Source organism: Astatotilapia calliptera, chromosome 22, assembly GCF_964374335.1.
Source record: "Astatotilapia calliptera chromosome 22, fAstCal68.1, whole genome shotgun sequence".
NCBI classification, from domain to species: Eukaryota; Metazoa; Chordata; class Actinopteri; order Cichliformes; family Cichlidae; genus Astatotilapia; species Astatotilapia calliptera.
In genome coordinates this window covers 12469210-12490618 of record NC_137442.1, presented here as the reverse complement: position 1 = coordinate 12490618, position 21409 = coordinate 12469210, and the positions used below count along the sequence as shown (strand labels likewise).

At 40.1% G+C, this 21409-nt stretch overlaps 1 protein-coding gene across 1 annotated transcript in view; it reads left to right on the top strand.

Annotated features, from left to right (window-relative positions):
• The window catches only part of LOC113014370 (dolichyl-diphosphooligosaccharide--protein glycosyltransferase subunit STT3B), a 104401-nt gene that overhangs the window by 53504 nt on the left and 29488 nt on the right, over nt 1-21409 (top strand). Inside the window, exons 3-4 of the mRNA XM_026155846.2 lie at nt 1599-1886; nt 16885-16950. Coding sequence (XP_026011631.1) covers nt 1599-1886; nt 16885-16950 — 354 coding nt within the window. The remainder of the gene's footprint in view (nt 1-1598; nt 1887-16884; nt 16951-21409) is intronic.

Here is a 21409-nt window from a genome sequence, read left to right as displayed (position 1 = left end):
ATCAGCTCAGACTCTGCTCCCCCCAGCAGACCACAGCAAAGTACGCTGTACTTGCCACAATCGACTGACTGGACAATATCCATCATTTTGCTGCACATATTTAAGGATCTCAGCTTGTTTAGGTAATAGAACCTGCTCATTGGGTGAGGTAATAGAGCTTTCCTCCCTCTTTTATGCACAGGCTCTGTGTTGGCCTGTTGTTGATATGGATGCCCAGGTACTTGTACTCACCCTATATATCAACATCATGCCACAGAATAGATGTGGGTCATGTAACTGTCCTCTTTCTTCTCTAACTCTTCTAAGTTTTTCCTCTGAAATGTTATTCGCTTGTGACTGAAAAGCTAGTCACACAGCATTTCCAGAACAATCATTGCCCAGACAATTGACTATTGATTACACAAATGATTATATTTTTGTTTTTCTCCTGTGTAAATATTACAGAACATTCACTACAAATCAGTAAAAGTGACAGTTTTCCTAATTGAAAGCTGTTTCATTTTCCGATCAATACCTGATGATAACCTACACGTCAATTCTCCATATACCCGCTTAACAGCTGGTTCGCACAGCACACGGTCTATAAGATCGACTGTCGTGTGGCGTCTACGTGCGTTCGATGTGGTACGAGCCCACGTTAAATCTTCTCGCAAGCAGCTTAAAATTATTCACGAGTTACGCCTTCCATTTTCCCACAATTTGTCTGAACACACAGCAGACGGAGACGTAGATTTTTGTATGCAGCGCTTAATTAGTGAGAGAATGTGGAAAATGAACACATTAGAGCTGCGATTCACCTCAAGTCATTTAATCTTAAGAGAATTAGCAGCTTTCACTAATACAACGAGTATTCCCACGGCGAGAGGCTCGCACTGAGGGTCGGGGAGGGAGAGGTCACATTTGAACATCTGTTCAATGGGAGACGAGAAAAGCCTGATGCCACCGCCCGTCTATTGGAAGCTATTGGAACCATTTTTAATTTGGCTTCTGATGTTGATTTAATTTTAGTCTTTTGATCAAAATGTGCGTTTTTTTTGTTTTTTTGTTTTTTTTGTAACCTTATTTTTAAGTAAATCCTCTTAAGGGTTTTTAGGATACAGTTCTGACTGTCGTCGTTGCGTAAGGTCATCACGACTACAGGTGCTGCTCTCATCTGTCCCAAGGTTTACAGAAAAGCCAATCCATACCTCTCTACTCTCCAGTGATGGAACTAATCAACTCTCTGCACTTTACTTTTCCCTCTCTGTCAACATGGATAACATCAGAATAATGCAGCACATACCTGGTCGTTTCAGGAAAGGCAGTGAGCCTTTGTGAGAGAAATCTGTGTGTTACTCAAGAAATCTGCTTGAGGAAATTAAACCTCTGTTTAAAAAATGTTGGGAGGTTAAGTGTAGTTTTCTTTGGCGCTGGCTAAAATCTCTTTGGTAGGCGCCAAAAATGTGTAAAGGGGGAAAAATAGTCTGACTTAACAGTGTTCCTTTAACTTATGTTACTATAGATGTTGAGGCTTCTCTGTTCTGGTTTTATTTCCTCTTTGCGTTTCTCACAAACTCTTCTTCTGCCTTTTTTTTTTTTTTTTTAAAACCTTCCCTCAGGTGTACCCAGGGCTCATGGCGACTGCAGGCCTTATCCACTACGTGCTCAACATGCTCCACATCACCGTCCACATTCGTGATGTGTGCGTCTTTCTTGCACCTGTGTTCAGCGGCCTGACCGCCATCTCCACCTTCCTGCTAACCCGGGAGCTGTGGAACCAGGGTGCCGGGCTGCTGGCAGCCTGCTTCATCGCCATCGTCCCCGGTTATATCTCTCGCTCCGTCGCCGGCTCCTTTGACAATGAGGGCATCGCCATCTTCGCCCTGCAGTTCACCTACTACCTCTGGGTAAGTTCAGACTTAAAAGTGCCGTAAGGAGGAATCCTATTGTATAGAGGAGACAGTTTAAACTTCTTTGTGAGGAATCAGATTCATGCTCACTCTTTTGGGAGGATTTTACCCACAAAAGTAGCCCCACTTTCAAATCTTACTTTTCATAGATGTTGAATTATTTATCCACAACCTTGAAAGGCATGCTAGGCTTCTTTGTGCACCACGTGAAGCCCCGGAAACGACATGCTGCACCATAAAACCTTCACAATATGATGACCTTTAAGAGTAGAATTGACAAGATCTCCCTTTTAAAGGTTGAATATCTCCTCTCCCAATTTCCTTTCCTTTTTAAAAATGCATGAAATGAACGGAGTGTTTGTTCATAAAGTGGCTAACCTTGTTTTATTTAGTTCCCCCCCCCCGCCTTCAACAATTTATTTATTTTATTTTTTTACTTCAATAAATGCGGCCTATCCTTGAGCTAACAAGGCAGATGAGAAGAGTCTTTTGTTTTGTTTTTTTAAAATACAGCCTGAATGTTTGCAGCAACTGCATTGCAACATATTTTCCACAGCAGGTGGAAGGAAGAAGCTTTTCAAGTTGAAAGATGCCTGAAACAGACTTTACTTTCAGTCTATCCACTCTTTCAGTTGCATCAGCAGCTGCCTTTCAGCCCTGCAGCTTTCTTACTAAGAATGCATCTCGTGTGCCTTTGTATACAAGCGTGTGTTTGTATTTGTCTGTGTGAAAATGAAGAGCTCTGCAAACAGTTTTTATCAGCATTCACTTCTTCCTTGTTATTGCCGTTGACCTTGACAAGTACTGCGGATTTTTTTTCCCTTCTGTATTGAGCTGAGTCTGTTCACTGACTTTTTCCCTGCTTTGCTTAAACTCATCCTAAGATAGAAAAAATTTAATATTTCCAGCTTATTGAAAATGGAAGTAATTGTGTCTTTCTCCATAACTGGGTTTCTCTTGACATTAAAGAGCTGAGCTGAGCTTCTATTGGCCACATAGAAATACAGCTTAAGAGCAGATGATGGAAGAAGTCCATGCAAAAATGATGTTTAAGTAGCAAAAGGTTAAAGGTGCTAACGGTGATGAGAGAGGAAGGGGAAAAAATGCAACAGACACGCCACAAAATTAAATTAAAGTCATGAAAGTGGCATTATGTAGTCCTTGCTATATGCTTCCAACATATCAGACTTGAAATGCATCCCTGTTAGTCATCATTCTGCTACGAGGAACATAAAATTCAGGGTCAGTCCAGTTTTCAGTGCCGAGTAGAGAATTATTGGAGAAGAGCTGCAGATTCTTTGAAAGTGTAAATATTACGGCCTTTCATTAGAACAAAGTGAGCATACAGTGCTTCCTGTTCATACAGTATTGTGCCATCCCACTGAGTCCATAAAATTATTTTCTATTAATGAAATCACTTCGTGTTCCTGTGGACTGCAGGGATAGAATATAAAGGCTGCAGACTACAGAGAAGCAGTTGCCCACCTCTGCAGTTAACCTGTGCTGAGCAGGTGTCAAATAAAAATGGCGGGGTATTTTCAGGGAGGACAAATTTAATATTGTAGATTTTATCAATATAAAAGGGATCACTGAAGACACGGAATTGATTGGAAGACAGTTTTAGCAGATAGCAACTCTTACAGGCCTCTGTTTCTGCCTCTGCTTGCAAATCTTTCTCTCAAATATGCATGGGGAAAGGGGAAATTGAACTTACCCTACTGCTTCCACAGGAACTAAGCGGTAAATAACAGGTTCTGCTTATCAAATACAGTCAGTGAGTGCTCATCAGCTGGTGTGAGCACCTCTATAAAAGCAGATGTTTTGGCAGTTTTTGTCAGATTTTTTGCAATGCTCAAAAACGGCAAAAAAAAAAAACCATATAAAAAACACCCAGGAGCTACATCTCAGACTCTGCAGGCTTGAGTTGTCGTGTTAAATGTTAAAGTTCATCACAGTGCAGTCTTGAACTGTCATGTCGAACAAGTCATAGTTGTTCAGCCGCAAAAGAGTGAACAAGTATGGCTCGTTTCGATGGGTTGCCAGGTGATGTGAGACTGATAAAGACATACAGAAAATGATTACTTCAAGTTATTGTGGCTAAAGGTGGTTTTACAGGTTGCTGAATCATCGACGTTTTTCTTCGGCCTCCATCGACTACCACGAAAACTTGCTCCTTGATGAGTCTGTCATTTGAAAGCGTTTACCATGGCTGGCTGTAAACCTAAGCAGCTATAACGCACAGTGTTTGACAGCATCATTAGCCTTTATCCTTGAGTTTTTTAAACATAAATTAGACAGCATAAATGATAACAGTAATGTAATTACAATAGCATCCCAGGTTTAATTCATCGTTGGGATTCTCTGTGCATTTCCTTTGATTCTGCAGCACAGTTTACTTTGGCAAATGACACAGGGGTTTCTTTTTTTCTGCTTAGAAGCTTTGGTATTATCTAGAAAGATTACTACATGTTAGAATGCTACAATCCTATTGGGGCCAGGGGACTTATGCATATAAGCCACATGTCTATTATTGACTGACTGTAGCTGCGTGATTGTAGGAAGATGTAATTCCTGGCTGGTTCACGTCCAGTATATGAGATTCACAGAAATGTGGCAGACAAATGTAACATATTTATATAACCAATTTATTTAGAAAACCCTATTTTTCATTATTTCGGTGATGTAATTCAACCGCATGCAACTGATTTAAAAAAATGTCTCCATGGCTCAAAGCTGCATACAGCCTGCAGAAGTCACACAATTATGCAGATGCGAATTTGAATGCTGTACATCACTGCACATAAAGCGTTCAGGACAAATGTTCGGTCTCAGCTCACGCTGGCCTGAGTCAATTACTGCACAGCACAGTAGCAAGTTGAGAGGCTACTGTTAAACCTAACCACACACACAATAAGCACAGAAGCATGTGTTCCTGAGCATTGCAGATACAGTATGGAACTGGTAAACATGTCAACTAAGGTTGTGGGTCGTTTTCACATTGGCTCTGTGTGCATGAAGGAGTTTTATTATTCTGTAAATGTGTTAAGTTATAATGGACACATTTTTAAGCCAGTTGACAATGTTGTACTTTTTTTAGAATCAATCAGTGAAATTAATGAATTCACACTTTATTTTGACAGATTGAACAGTAAGGGTTATTAAGCTTATGAGTAGCACCCTGCTTGATTTATAATCTCTTTACATGAGCTTGAATAAATTCATGTGGACAGACTGCATACCTTCAACATAATCAGCTTTTGCAGGTCCTAAACAGAAATAAGAACATTTCAGGTAAAGTTGCTGGATCTGCCATTCATAAGCAATTTCCATGTGCTTTAAATATGCATTGCATTGTTCTCCACTCAGTGCTGTAGTACGCCTGTATTCTCCTGATGGCAGAACCATTTGTGCCACAAAGTTTGGTCGAATAAGTCAGAATTGAGGTTGTTATATTCACACCAATGAGGCAGATGGTGCCTTTCTTTAAAATTAGTGGTGACAAAAGGTGCCATTACAGGTAATCTAAAAGCAGAGCAGGCAGCTTGTTAGGGGCCTAACTCTGTAGCCTTGTGCCAAATGTATATTACCTTAATGGAGTTTAAATGTAGATTTCCTTTTTATATACTGCAAGATGTTTGGTCATGCCAGCCAGCACTAATTTCAGAACAGTTGTAGCAAATGTTAAAATGACATCTGGAAGCCACTTTGAATTCCGTGTCCACCTTGAATACCGTGCGTCTACTAGAGAGTGAATGATGACATGTTTGTCGTCTGCAACTCGTGCACCCCAGATGGTGGACCTCAAAGAAGTATAATGGGAATGCCTGCTGAGCTGTTGGGTATTCAGCTGTCTGTGTTTGCAGTGGAGTGTAATATAGGCCCACGTTTTTGGTGTGTTTTTTCTTTTTCCTTTTCATGTCATTGTTTGCATGTTGAGTTTTAGAAGAATCTGGTCTTAACTGCAAGAGAGAACGATTCAACTTTTACTTTTGCTTTTTTTTTTTTTTTTGATTGTCTCTTCGTGTTTACTGTTTGATTTATTCAGAATTTTTCACAGACCTCAACTGCAAAAGGCAACAGGCATCCAATGAAAGCAGACTTAAAAAGATAATACTATTTCAAAAAATGCCTCAAATTTATGTTATTACAAACATGGAGCTTTTTTCCCTTTCATCGTGTGATTTATTTGCTGAATAGTACCGAAACCTAGTGTTAGAAGGGCTAATGAAACTAGTGCTTGTAACCTTCCTCATACAAGGCCAGTTCAATTAGTGATGAGAAAGTGCTTTCACTGAACATGCCACAGCTAATCTTCAGCAGTAATGGTAGGACATTGTCTATTTATGCAGTTTTTAATTTTTACCTTCAAGGTTTGTGTTATACTCAAGTGGAAAAACATCTTGAGCCGTGGAGGCTTTTATCCAGGTAGAAGTAGCGATGCAGGTATTTCATCACACCGTGACTCAGTGCCGTGTGTCACAGTGTAAGAAGCCTGGCAGGGAAGTTGCCGCAGGCTTTGAAGGGACCTTTTATCCATCCGTGGATTTAGCCATCCAAGTTTATGTCACTTTGTCAAATCATGTATGGATGAATCTGTCCATGCGGTTTCAAGGTAGTATAGGTCACTATACTGGAGCGTGCTTGCGGACAGCTCTGTGGCCCTTTTTTGAACTCGCTCGCTGTCACTGATCTGGCAATGCTCCTACAGTTTAGTGTCCAGGTGGCTGCCTGAGCTCTGCTGTTGTGCCTACAATTTAAATCCCAATACAACAGCCCTAGCTGTCTCTGTGTGTACCGGCTCAGCAGAGTGAAACTGAACTGATGATTGTTGCAAACACTGGGAGCGTTTACATCCTCAAACATGCAGTGAGTGTTGGTAAACCAAACCTATTTGGGAGGTGTATGCACACATGTGTACAGGCTTTCGTGTGTATTTTAGAGATACAGCAGGTTACTGGCATTTCTTTCTCTTCTGTAATGTAAGGTCTGAATGCAGGCTATGGTTTTTTGGGACCAGCATATAACACCACACTCATAACATTTTCTCAAAAGTCAGAAGAGATTAAATTTGAACCGGGCGGTATATCCTCATATTATACTGTCGTCATGCATAATGTGATGGTGCTTTAAAAATCTAATGCCAGTGAATGGGAAAAACAAAAAAGGTCCCCTGGGGCTTTTCCAAGCTGCAAGCATAGATGGTTTAAAAGATGGACACGGTTACCAGGATGTCATCGTTTTTTAAAGTTGTGTTTTGAACCTTTGAGAACCTTTGGCGTTTGACCTTTGGCTGTTTCGCTTTTTAAAAACAAGAAGGAAAATATGTGACGAGCAGGGGTTATGAAACGACATGTGAAACCAGTGATCCTCCATTTTGAAAGTAAAGTAAAAAGTAAGGTAACATTTTATTTGTATAGCACCTTTCAAGATGAAAAACACAAAGTGTAGAACAAAATGAACTAAAAGCAAGTTTAAAAACACAAGTTTTTAGCTTTTTAAGAAAATTTTTTTTTTAAAAGAGACCACTGAGTCCACAGATCTCAAGCTCAAAGGGAGAGAGTTCCAGAGTCTGGGGGCCACAGTTACCTTTCGTTTTCAGCCTTGTGTGATGGACAACCAGCAAGCCCCGATCACATGACCTCAGGGACCTGTTGGGGAACACAGTATAACAAAGCTATATAGTGCTGCAGAGTTTACGATTACGGGAAGTCATTCACAGGAGATCTGAGTCATAAACTCTTTTGTGATGAATTTTTTGTTAAAGCTTTTAGCCATTAGATGGTGGCTGTTATGATAAATACTATTATAATATAATAATAAGACTTGAATATTTCTAATGGCCTTTTGGACCACGTAGACGTCAACTTTAGTTTTCTGAAATTAACCAAGTCCCTGTCCCCAGTAATTTGGTGGTAGCTTGATCCCCAGCTCCTGTATCTAAGTAAGAGTAATATAACACTATATAAATTAGTCCATCAACTAGAGCTGGGCGATATGAGATTTTTTCATATCACGATATGTTTTTTTCATTTCAGGCGATAACGATATCTATCACGATATAAGCCAAATAACTATATTTGTAAGATTTAAATGTGCCGTTGCTCACAAGTAAAATGTGAAATAATCAGCAGCTTGTTTTTATTTAAATATTTATTTCCCATAATAAGTTCAACAGGGTAGATGTACTTAAGGAACATGAGACTTTTTCAGATAAATAAAGGCAAATATTGCAAACTACACAAAAGACAGCCGCTAAAGCGTTTAAGTTTCAAAATAGAACAAACGAAACAGACTAAATTGTCAATTCCACTTAGAAACAAAGTATTAATTCTAAAAATAAATCTTAGTTTGTTTTACAGAAGAACAGACAAAACTGACTAACTTTTGTCAATATCAAATAAACTGAGAACTAAAAGGAAATTCTCAATCTCTCCTTGTTGTATAGCTGAGCTTTTCAAACAGTTTTAACAGTTACTTTAGTCTGACAAAAGCCGAATGACGAATTAGCGCTTCCAGTCAGAGACTGAGGCTATGTCCACACGTACACGGGTATTTTTGAAAACGGAGATTTTCCGTTTTCGTTTTAAAAAAATAATCCCGTTCACACGTAAAGGCAGAAATGAAGGAAAACGGTGCTATGAACATGCCAAAGCAGCAGGTGGCGCTAGATTCCTAACCGTGCAGAAATATTGGCCAATCAGAAGTCTAGAAGCCTCGGTGGGAAAAAGTAAACAAAGCTGGGGCATAGAAGCAGAACCGAGTCGTATGTGTGGACCGACAGTAACTGTGTGTATATGTAAGCATTTAAACACTGCAGAGAGTAGAATTAACAGTAACAGTATTGTAGAAATTCATTTCACCGAAACAATAACGTGGCGCACAGTGTGACGCATGCACCAGTTTATTGTATTTCCAGACTTGCTTTCGGCACAATTTACAGTGCACGGTACTCTGTTTTTTGTCAGACTTGAAATAGCCGAAATACCTTCACACTACGGAACTTCTATGGCTCTTCCGTTCGACAATCTCTCCGGCATTGGAACCATCATCTGTTTTCTCTTCGGTCACGCTCGGTTGATTTTTCTAGTCGGCACACTCATTTCCTCCATTACCCGCTGGCTGCTTCCCAAACAAACACACGTGCGGCTTGGCACTTGTGCTGTACGTAACAAGTCACGCGACGTGAAGCTGCGGCTGTGATTGGTTCGGCTCTGCGCTACTTAATTTGGATCGGCCGACCTTTTTTTTTTTTTTTTTTTTTTTTTTTAAGAGGACAAGAGCGGCGAGGTCTATCGCGATAGCTTAATTTCTCTATCGAGTAAAAGTTATATCGCGATAGATATCGTTATCGTTCTATCGCCCAGCTCTACCATCAACCATGTGCTAAAGTAGGGGAGAGTGGCGCACTAACTAACCTTCCAACCTTACCTCATAGTGTAGTTAGATCGGTTACATGAGTTAGACAATAAAACACAGTTAGGTGGCATGATGTGTTGAACACATCGCTAAACAGCAAGATGTGTATAGGTTCTAACTAGGGCTGTGCAATATGACCAAAATCTCATATTCCGATATAAGAATTCTATCGTCCCGATAACGATATAAATCACAAAAATGTAACATTTTCTGTAAATTCTGTGAATCTCGGGCAGCTCGACTTGCGGGAAGTGTTTCCAGCTGCGCGTCATGTAGCTGGAGTCGAGTGTTTTAACCGATGCATGAAACTACACATTTTTAGACACAAGTTGTAACGGCCGCCGTTTTCTTTGAGTATTTATTACACGGCGTGCTGCGGGGAAAAGCCTGTTCTAACGTTTGAGTCTAAGGTTTAATTTTTAGCACCTGGCAGCTCTCTTTTTTTTTTTTTTTTTTTTTTTTTAAACTTCTCATCCGTAAATAATCTGCTCTTTCACGTGATTCAGTTTATTTTGAAAAGTCTCAACAGGATCTTGAGCTTTATTGTGAAAGGTTTACGTGGAACATAAACAAGCGGACACACGATGGTGTTACCATCGTTGTTGCTAACCACAATGCATAAAAACAGGCGCTTGTCCGTCCATAGTGTGGTTATATTAAATATAAGAGAAAGAGAGAACTTTAAGAAATTAGCCACTACAGTGACCATCAAAACGATGAAAAAAATATTGCCGCAAACAGTTTATTTTGCGACACCACGAAACAAACGATAGCGTAAAATGCAGCGATAGACGTTTTTATATCGTCATCAGATATATATCGTTATATCGAACAGCCCTAGTTCTAACCTGTCTGAAGACCTGCTTGTCAAGTTGACTGGTGATTGTAAAGTGTCTGGTGGTTATCTGTCTCCCTGTCTTAGTCCGTTTGAAAACATAAATAAATAATAAACCCAACACCCACAAACAGTGTGCCCCTATGAGAAAGTGGAGCCAACAGTGAGACAATCTCAATGCATGAAAAATGTGAAATTCTTTGAATTCCACAGGAATAAACTGGTACCAGCTAAATGTTGAATAGCTGCGTCATAGTGCCATCTTAGGGGTAAGAGGTTAATTCCTCGACCTGCGCAGTGCTGTGCGTTTTTTTTTTTTCCTGTCATATTTAATACTTTTAAGACTTTCTTTGATCATCTTGTTATTTGTTAGGAAACTCCCTCAGTAGCATTGTTAATGCATGCTCCAAAGTCATGACGGTGGAGCAGAAAGGTGTTTAAAAAATGGCAAAAACATCCTGACCATGTTTTGTTATTTATGTTCAGGAAGGTTGCGCTCAGGTCGCTGCTACATTTTACCCCAGTGTATAACAAATAGATACTTCATTGCCTAAGACTAAGGTTATTTAGATTACCTTGTTTTGATTGTTCTTTGTTGTTCACATATCTACTTATTTTTTTATGAATTTTGTTGTTTATCGCTATTTATTTGTCGACCTCATTAGAGATGGGAATCTGTTCTCGATTCCCAAGAATTCAATTCCTTGGAATTGTTAGTCAGTGTATGCATTCCATTTGTACTGGCGCAACAATCAGTAGATTTCAGTTCGTCTGGCGGAAGAGGAAAATGGAGGCGCAGTCTTCTGTCTACAGCAGGGATATGGACATTTTATTTATATTTTATTGCTCAAAAGGACAGCAGCACTATGGTAAAGTGCAAATTGCATCCAGGACAGAACTGCATTAGACTGCTAACACAACTTTGGCTCTTTGAATGCAGACCCCAGCTCAGCAGACCTTCAACAGATAACTAAATCAGTGAAGAGCAGTCAGCCTGAAGCCTCTGTTTCTACTGGTTGATATTTTTAAGTAGGATCACTCTGGCGATCGCTTTAAGGTCTCTTTGTGCTGGTTTGCATCTTTGCTTTGTGCTGTTGGCTTTGTGTTCATACATAAATACTAAGAGAAAGATCCTCATGTGTCCTCATTAGAATAGCAAATGCTTTAGGGACGATAGCCTAAAGGTTTTTGTAGATAAATGGTAATTATGAGTGCACTTTAGGTCATTTTACGAGGAAAAGCAAAAGTAATCAAATTATGTTATACATAGTATAACATTACAATTGTTAGGGAGTAATTAAGTAACGTACTGGGTGGATAAGCTACAAATTAATTGTCCTTTTTTGAGATCAATAACTTTATCTTACCAGTAATCTGAATCAATATGCCACAAAATGAATCTTTTTGCATCTTTTTAAAGTCTTTTTTGCATCCACAACTATTGCCTTTCAGCGGCCTTCATATAGGATGCAGGTATAAGGCACTCGCTCATTGGCTTAATTTTTCCAACCTAGAAGTTAAAGGCACGTTTTACATTCAACAAACATCACAAAATAATTAGTGACGTAAATAAATAAATAAATTGGAGTATTAAAAGTTGGACAGTTAAAAAAAAAAAAAAAAAAAAAAAAAAAGATTCCTCCAACTGGCAAGCTGAGTAATGCTAGCTAGCTAGTTAGTGCAATAGTTATCACTCTGCACTCTGTCAGTACATTCAGCAAAGACAGATGGAAATTAAACTTGAAGATAACGTAAAAATAACTGGTGACCAAAAGAGGAGCGGTGTCTGCTGTTTGGAAGTTTATCAGTAAAACCAACCAAGACAATGTTTTTTGCTTCATTGCTGCTCCCTCTGCTTTTATGCTGGATTTTGACTGCAGCCAGCGGCTTTGGCAGCTCCTCACACACAAGATAATATGCTACTCAACGGTAACAGGTGTTTCCCCCCCAATGACTGAATAATTTGTGCCACAAAGTTTGGAAAAAACACATCCAAATGTGGTTCTTTGTCGCGTCACACAGCTCCAGTATAAAAGCATTAACACTAACGAGCCATATGTTGACTTTAAAAACAGTGGCAACAAGTGAAAAGCATAACGGGCAGCCTGTTAACAAATAGCCTCCTTATGTCAGATGTGTGATCATTTGTATGGTTGTGTAATTTTGTGTACTTTTTTTAAATGTTGACAATTTTTTAAAATATATTCTCAGAAAAAGGGTTACTAGAGCTCTCTATGTAAAGACCTTCTTATCCAAGAATAGTAGTAGTAGTAGTAACAATTCTGATATACTGTAAAACCACCAGAATCTTTTTTTGACACAAACTTTTGGCCTTACCGTCCAGAGCTAGATTAAATGACTAAAAACAAAGAACAAATGACAACGATTTTATCAGCTCATATGGGGCTGTAAAAAATGACATCTTTGAGAAATCATTTGACTTGCTAATAAATACTGAAATGAAATGGCAAAGAAAAAAGAAGAAAAAAAAGTTTAGCTGAGATGAGTTTAGCAGAAAAGACTGCAAACTCAGCAGAGAGCTGCAGTCGAGTGAATATTTGTAAGAGGTGAGCTTGAGGTGAGCTGTGGCTCTGCACTGAATCTGGATGAACTGCATTATGGCATTTTTAAGTGCTTAAAAAGAAGGCAGGTGGACTTTTTGGTTTCTAAAGAAGCTTCTTTTCTCATCCAAGAATACTCTGCAGGTGTAGAACAAATAATGAGTCATCCCCCAGGTATTTAACCACTAGTGGGGGGGCTGTCCCCTTAGAGCTGGTCTAACAGGAACAAATGATATTGATTAATCACCAAAGCTGTGGGTCAAATCACCTGACCGGTGGTGAGGGATCTCAAGACTGCACTGTTGGTGGCTGACAGGTGGTGACTTATGACACCACCACTGTTCACCAGGAAGGATACAAAGAGAAAATGGGTTACCGGTCATGGACTGGGCTGTGCTTATTGAGATGGATCGAAGTCTCTGAAGTTTATCGGAAGTCCACACACAGATCAGTACCTGTTCTTTAACTCCCACCACCCTCTAGAATACCGACATGGGGAAACCAGGACCCTACAACACCAGGGAGAGAAAGTTCACTCATTATAGTATGTTGTGGAAATGGACAGCTGGAGAGCCACTGGCCAAGAAGTCATTCCTGTTATACTTATTTGAAGTGCACCACTTGGGTGAAAAAATAAATAAATAAAAACACGCGGGAACGCACATGTCCGCACAGACCCTCGTGCTAAATGTCTCATGATAAAATTTACATCACTGGGACCATTGGGAACTTGATAAGAAATCAACAACCCTCAGCACCCACCTCCAAGGGGACATCGCCCACTAGGGTTTAAATACCTGTGGCTCTACGTCAATTAGAAGAGGAAAAAAACATCTTGGATGAGAGGCGAAACTTCTTTACAAACGTAAAGAAATCCGACTGTCTTTTCAAGGAGACAACTGGATTTCTGGATGACTGAGAACCTCCACAGACATATTGCTTTATTGCATACTGCTCTACCTTAAGTAATGCTCCTCAGATCAGTCTTTCCTGAATTAAATTATAAGAAAAAGTTTTTAACAATAAGAATGAAAACAATGAGTCACTGTTTAAAGAGCCTTTGCCAAATCATGATGTCACCTTCTAACTTTCCGAGACTGGTCCAAAAACTCTTCCATAACCATTTGTTGTACCTCAGCTTTTGTATTAGGTTGCGATGGGGACATCTGCTTGTTTCTGCATCATTATAATGGTCTTTTGTAATCTTGTGTGTATGGATGATACATCTTCAAGCAAGGCAGGTGTTCCTCGTGGCACCCCTCACCTCTTAAGTTGACGTGTTATCAACAGAGCAGTGCTATCAGGGGGGGGAAAAATCCCTCTGCACTCACCTAGTACAATTCAGTCCTCCAATCTATTTGGCAAGGGCCTCGAAAAACAATCATTCTGGCCATGCACCACTGCCTCCCATTATCATTCTCATTTACCCACATTTGTCTCTTACATTTTCCTTTCCTCCTCCTCCGTCTTGCTTCCATCTTGTCTCCCTTTAATTGTCTGTCTTTCTTTGTCCCTGCCATTGTTGAGCTCTTGCTTTGTTCTGCTTTTTCTCACCTCTTCCGTGTTCTGCTCGCCTTACTTCCTCTTCCTCTATTTTATTTGCTGATTCCTTTTTTCAATTTCTGTTTACTCCTGTCCTCTCCACTCTGTGGTGGAAACTCGGAGCGGTTCCCTCCAGTCCTACCCAATCTTCATTAACAGACTCATTTCATCTGCTGCTAACCCATTCAACACCACTTGTTTAATCTCTGTTTACCCCCACCCTTCCCAAACCTAAAACATACACACCCTCACATAATCTATAATTGAATCCTTCACACACTAGAGTCCCAGCATGGCTAAGATGCCAATTTGAACAGCAGCACACGGTTGCACAGTCGCCCTCTCTTGTTCTGACTCCCATGTCCTCTCCACAGATGGCTATAACAGGAATTTCATTCTTTTTCTCAGTATCCATTTAATTAGCTGGACTCGAATCACGCGGTGTAATGTTTGTCTTCACAAAGGGAGTGCAATAGGGGCAGGGGGAGAGGCACCAGTTGAACACAATTTTATACATACATTTACAGCAAAAGGCTACATGCTAGCCTTGGCCCTGACCCGAAGGAGAATGTTTTCTGAGGAGAGTACAGCAGCTTGTACAGTAACTACTGCCATTCTTTTCTGCTACAATGCTTGTTTTCATTCAGAAACAAAGAAACGTAGACTCAGCGTGGAGCCATTTACAAGATTAGTGTTGTGTTGTGGTGGTTCTGCCTTTGGCAGTGTGTGCTAGTTTTTTTTTTTTAAAACATTTGCATAAATTAGTAACTAAAAGCCTAATATAACAGAATACAGTTCAACAGCTGTATTTAAAAGTCCCTTATCAGCAAATATTTGATTTGCAAAATACTTTGATATGTAAAATATTGAGAATTATCAGGAACGGCTGCTTCATTATGGCAAAAGAAATCAACCTGCAGCTGTGTGGCAGTATCCTTCTTGTGCTCTGCAGCCTCAGCAAGTCTGGCATGTTAGCATATGCTGCAGGTTCTGGTTGGAGCTGCCCTCCAGCTCTTTGTGGAGCTCCAGGGCAGAAGAAAGGGTATCAATGCCAACTGGAGTCCAAGATGCTAGAGAAGGGAGAAGATGAAAGGACCGGAGCTAACTGAACTTTGAAAATAACTCCAGATGAACAGAATCCAGTTTTGGGGATTTCTTTACCTGGATGATTTGAGCATACTTTGTCATGTTATCTTAGAAAGGACTCGAATAACTACACATCTGTGACACTGTTAAATGCTTATGCTAGCTCACTACACAAAGAAAAGAGCAGCTTTACTGTGACAACACAACAACCCACTTACTTCCATAAAGTTCATCTTTAGTTCTTCCAGAATTGTTTTGATAGATGATTAATCTTTGAAGTGGAGTATGAGTATAAAAACAAGTGATCATTTTAATCCTGTACTTTTTTTTTCTTTTTTTTTAAACTGGCTTGTGTGTCACACTGATTTAAAAAAAATAAATAAATAAAGCGTCGCTCTTTGCTGCTTAAAGTGCTTTTTATACAAAGTCTCTCTCTTGACTTGACTTAAATTATAGACCCAATGAGCTTGCCAAAAAACAGTGTAATTGGGCCGTGGTTATTACTGGATTGTGGGTTTAAAAGAAAAAAAAAAAGGAAGATAAATGGGCTTGTGGTGGGATTAAATCAATGATCAGGGCATGTAATATTAAATCTGTCTCATCTCTCATAGTGCAGAAGATCTCATCTTAATTTGTTCTGTCATGCCAAGCCAAACTGCACCACGAGGCTTTAAAATATTGTCACTTTTCCCACAAACAAAGCTAAGATCTATCTTCTAATGGATGAGATTTATAATCAGATAGAGCAGCCTGCCCCATCTGCCAAGTAAAGAACTGCTCGAGGACTGTTAATTTTTTGCATTTGGGTTGATTGGCTGACCAATGGGCTGGCTAGCTTGAGGAGGTGAGACCACCTTGGTCTGGCAGTTATCGATTTCCCCCATTTTCAGCTTATCTTACGCGTTGCTGGCTACCATAAAGCTTCTTGACAACATCGCACACTGCCGTTCTCCCTGGTAGTCTCTCTGAGATTGATCATTTTAAAGGTCACTGTTGAATGCGTTTCTGTTGTGAAGATTGTGTGTGTGTGTGTGTGTGTGTGTGTGTGTACTTTTTTCTTTTTTTTTTTTTTAATGTAAATGTGTACTCTTACTTTCTGTGTCACCCCGTGGCTCGGAAGAAGAGCTTGTTTACAAGATGTTGCCTCTGGTCTACTCTGAACCAGCCTTATCTCTCTGACGGCAGCTGGCTGTTCCATATCGGCTATGATCATTGCGCTGTGATTATTAAACTTCTTTCAAGGATTAAAAGTTATGTATTTTTAGCACTTTCAGCCATACTAAGTGTACTAAGCTCTCTCTTTTTTTTTTTTTTTAAACACAAGCTTCTGATTTGATGGTGTTTCAGCAGTGAATAAAGCAAATAAAGTAAACCAGCAGGGCATAGGGCTGTCTGCACTCCATGCCCACATATCATATTTTTCTGGTGTATTCTGAATAGTGCCGAATGTCATTATAACAGAAGGTATACATATCCTTTTTTATGTTGAATTATACATGGTCAAAAAACTGCTTTGAGGCTTGAATTGTTTTCTGCTCTCTGTTTGTCCTCTTAGGTCAAATCGGTGAAGACGGGCTCCGTATTCTGGACCATTGGCTGTTGTCTGTCCTATTTCTACATGGTAAGAATATTTTGCATACAAATTCAAACACAATGGGTAACTTAGTAGGGTTCTGACTAATTTAAACCTGCAAAACTGATTGATGCTAACCCTCTTTAGTATGTTTTTTTTTTTTTTTTTCATTTTATAGTGAATAAAATGCATAATGCATTGTCTCAAAGTCATTGTAACAGGCGTACTTCCTGTCTTCTAACGACCATACAGTGTAGTCGATAATAAAAGTAATTGGAGCCTAGTGTAATTAAGATTATCAGTTCTGGTTCCAGGCTTCTTAATAGCGACTCTTGACAAACAATTTCTTTCTATTTCTTATCTTGCTATTTATTACTATTGGATTTTTTTTTTTTTTTTGCATGACTGCCATAACATCACGATCATAAAATCACCTATCATTCCAATTTCTGTGCTTCAGTCCTTCAAAAATGTAAACTAACATGTATGCAGCAGCAAATTTGTTAGGTGTTCCACTGCCTGTTAAATATCTAATTACTCAATCACATGGTGGCAACTCTGTATATTTAGGCATGTAGACATGGGCAGGATACCTGCTGAAGTTCAAACTGATGCAGTTTGAACTTGGAGTTGAAAATTTAAGTGACTTTGAAACAAGTAGTCTGAGTATTTAAGAAACTGCTGATCTGCTGGGATTCTCCCCCACACAACCATTTGTAGGGTTTACAGAGAATGGCCTGAAAAAGAGAAAATATCCAGTGAGCGGCAAGACATTTACTCTGGGCGAAAATGCCTTGTTGATGCCAGAGGTCAGAGGGGAATGACCTGACTGCTTCAAGCTGATAGGATAGCAACAGTAACTCATAGCCATTCGTTACAACCAAAGTGTACAATTGTTTAAATACCTGAATATTGCTGGCCACGTTCATTCGTTCATGACCACAGTGTACATCATCTGATAGCTGCTTTCAACAGGATAACATCACAAAGCTTGAATCGTCTCCAACAGGTTTCTTGAACATGCTCAAATTGCCTCCACAGTCACTAGATCTCTATCCAGTAGAAGACCTTTGGAATGATGTGGTGCAATTGTAGATTTGCATCACTGATGTGATTTGCAGACAAATCTGCAGAAACTGTGTAATGCTTTCATGTCAATGGAGACCAGAGGCTGAGGAATGTTTCCAGCAACTTGTTGAACCTGTGCTACAAAGAATTAAGGCAGCGGTGAAGGCAAAAGGGAGTCCAACTGCGTACCTGAAAGGTATACCTAGTATTTCATGAGTCTATATTATATATGAAGCAACTTCCTAATAGAACATTTCACAATAGTTGCGCTAGAATGCGCTGGTACCGGTGGATTCTGAGGAGACATTATGTTCTCATGCTGTAGGATGTGCTTCATCCTGGCGGCCAGACTTTCTCCCTGCTGTGGAATAATTTTCTTACACTGCAGCTGACGTCTGTAAAGTGCTACCTGCGGCTCTTGTCTGCGATTTCTAAGATCCTTGAATACTATATTTAAATACGTGCTGATTGAACTGTTCAAAACACAGAAGGTCCTTTGCCTTTGGTTCATAGAACTAGCCTGTCTTTCTTGGCATGCTCGTGTGTGTGTGTGTGTGTGTGTGTGTGTGTGTGTGTGTGTGTGTGTGTGTGTGTGTGTTCGTTCTAATTCAGAACTGGGCCATAATTTAAAAAAAGAAAGAAAGAGAGAGGAGCAGAGATGGTAGCATTGGAGTGGCTGTCCACTCAATCTAGCAGTCACATGGTGTTGCATGGAAACTTGGAGGGACGGTTTATCCGGTGTTTCCTGCCTTATTTATGAATCCGGGCACAAGCTCATCCAGGGAGTTGATGACAGGGATTAGATAAAAAGACGGTCCAAGCACAGTGCGTCAGGGACAGATTGTTTGCATTGTTTTTCTTGGTGTGTGTGTCACGGTCACGAGTGCCTGTGAAATCTCGGGCTTCTGGCTCATTCCAGACTAAATCTCTGTGGCCATCAGTGGGAGAGATATCAAATGAAACAGATTACCAAAATCCAGCTTCATCGATCAGACTCTGTCCAGTGGGTGTGTGGACAGATAGGACTACAGAGAAGAGTAGTGGAAGGGTGAATAGACGAGAGAATGGAGACAAAGGGATGGAGAGATAAGCAGGGGGCAAAAAGATGGTGACAAATACAGAATGATAAGACACCACAAGGAGAAAACATTGCGATGTTCTAGATGGAAGGGAACACTGTGTCTCCATGCTTCTTTCTCCTTATTACTACTTCCTCTCCTTCACACCTGCTCTCTCTCTCTCTCCCCCAATGTTTCTCTGTACTGTCTGCAGCTAACCTCCCTCTGCAGATGACACTAGGTTTGTATATCTCCAACAACACCAAGGTCCTAACAGCACCCGCTTTCTCATATTGCGCACAAAGAACTGCAAACACTGGCTAACCCGCCTTTATTTATTTATCTTTAACCCACTATATCATGTGATGCTGTCAGTTTAATCAGGAAATAGCCAAAACTATGTTTTCCCCTGGGGCTTAATTGAATGTGTCATTTTCAAGGCATATATGGAGACAGAGGGTGAAATCCCCTGCCTAAATGTTGGTATAATCAGAAGAGAGGGGGCAGAGAAGGATGAGATTAAGAAGAGGATCTGAGCAGTTGGAAAGACTGATGGACGGGAGCCACAGGAACCTTTCTGGCAGCTGTGCAAAGTCCTCCTTTCAACCCTCCAGCGGTGAGGCTGGAGTAAAGGAGGGAAAAGCTGTAGAGAGCAAAAACAGATGCATGCATCAGCTGCGCTGTCTGCTTGTTAAATCCAGAAGCACTGGCTTATTCTTACTTTTAAACCCTCCTATAGTAAAGAAGCCTGTAATTTCAGGGCATGTCTGCAGCTCCTTCACTTAATCAGGTATTTATTTCTTGTCCTGAATGCTAGGGCTGTACCTGAGTTTTGGATTATGTCAGTTCACTGCATTGTCAGTACATTTAGCGACTTTATAGTCCTCGTGCATTATTTTATTCTTCTATTTGAAAGTGATGAGCTGTTACACTGATCCATCATCTCCAAATGACAGAAAATTGAAAGATTACATTACTGTGCAAAGGTGTATAGCTGTCCCTCTTAATATTTTGCTTCCAGTCAGCCAGACTTGCTTGGCATTTTGAGGTTAGTCTTGAGTGAAAGTTCTCTAGGTTTTCTGAAGGTTTTGACGTTTTCCTTTGGACATTAGCTGCTTTTTCATTCATACCTGATCGTTTTCAGATGAGCACATGTGTATTTCTTTGGTTTGTGTTTAAGCCAAAACACTGACTAAAATCATTCAAGCATCAAAAACACAAGAAGCCATTCTCAACGAAGGAAAACTGGGAGAAAAAGCTGATGTATACCAAATTATCAATATAATTAGATTAGATATCTTGTAGACATGAATTACAGTAGGTTGACTCATCATATGTGAATCAGTCTCTCCCACTGGCATTGCATACGTTCTTTCCCTTCATGCGGGAAGTGAGAACTGAACTCCCTGGTGTGTTTCTCTCTGTCGTTCACCAGTACGAACTTGGAGCGCTGTGGAGTGAGTATGCTAGCATGTCTTGTGTGTGTGTGTGTGTGTGTGTGTGTGTGTGTGTGTGTGTGTGTGTGTGTGTGTGGGCCCCACAGTATGCATTATGGAGGGAGAACAATACAATTTATTTCCTTTTTTTTTTTTTTTTTTTTTTTTGGTAAATAATCAGTGGTTCCTAGTGAGGGCACGTAGCCTGCAAACACTTGTGTACAGATGGATGTCCACACATCGTGCACACACCCATTCAGAGTAAAGCCCTTCTCTGTGTTGCGTGCTGTGTTCTCTATAGCCTCTTCAGAGTGGCCCTGTGGTCATCAGATAAGCCAGCTATGAAATGCAGAGAGCGATAACGGCTAAAAGACTTGGCTCCAAACATTTTCTGATTCCTGCCCTCTGCTGTTACCCTGTGGCTCGGGCTAGCCTGTCGTTTAGAGCTATAATTTCAAATGGAGCTTGTTCCTGCTCTTTCACACAGGATTGTCTTTTATCATGAACATTAGACAAATCCATGGTGCAAATCCGTGGACTTAATTGCAATTCGTCACCTGCCATTATCAGTTTAAAAGAAAAATATTTTTTCTGCTGTTTTGTGATGTATTTAAAGCTATTTAGTGAATTTTACCTTTAAACATGGAAGCATAGTCACTGTTATTGTGCTTATTGTACCATTTAGCTCAAAGCATCATTATCCTCAAGTGTAGTCTCAGAGAGAAGTCTTGATTAAAAATATATTGGGCTTGGTGCTAATTTCTCAGGATATCAAGCATGGAAATCTATTTCTGGCTCCATGTTGCAGTATGCCCTGCGTTACAGCTCATTTGGTACAGAAACTCTTAAACCTTTCATTTTCTACAGCTGTAAGACACAAATGTGCTCATTTCGTCCATAGATCGATTCTGGGACGGGAGACCCCCACCCTCAGGGGGCCTGACA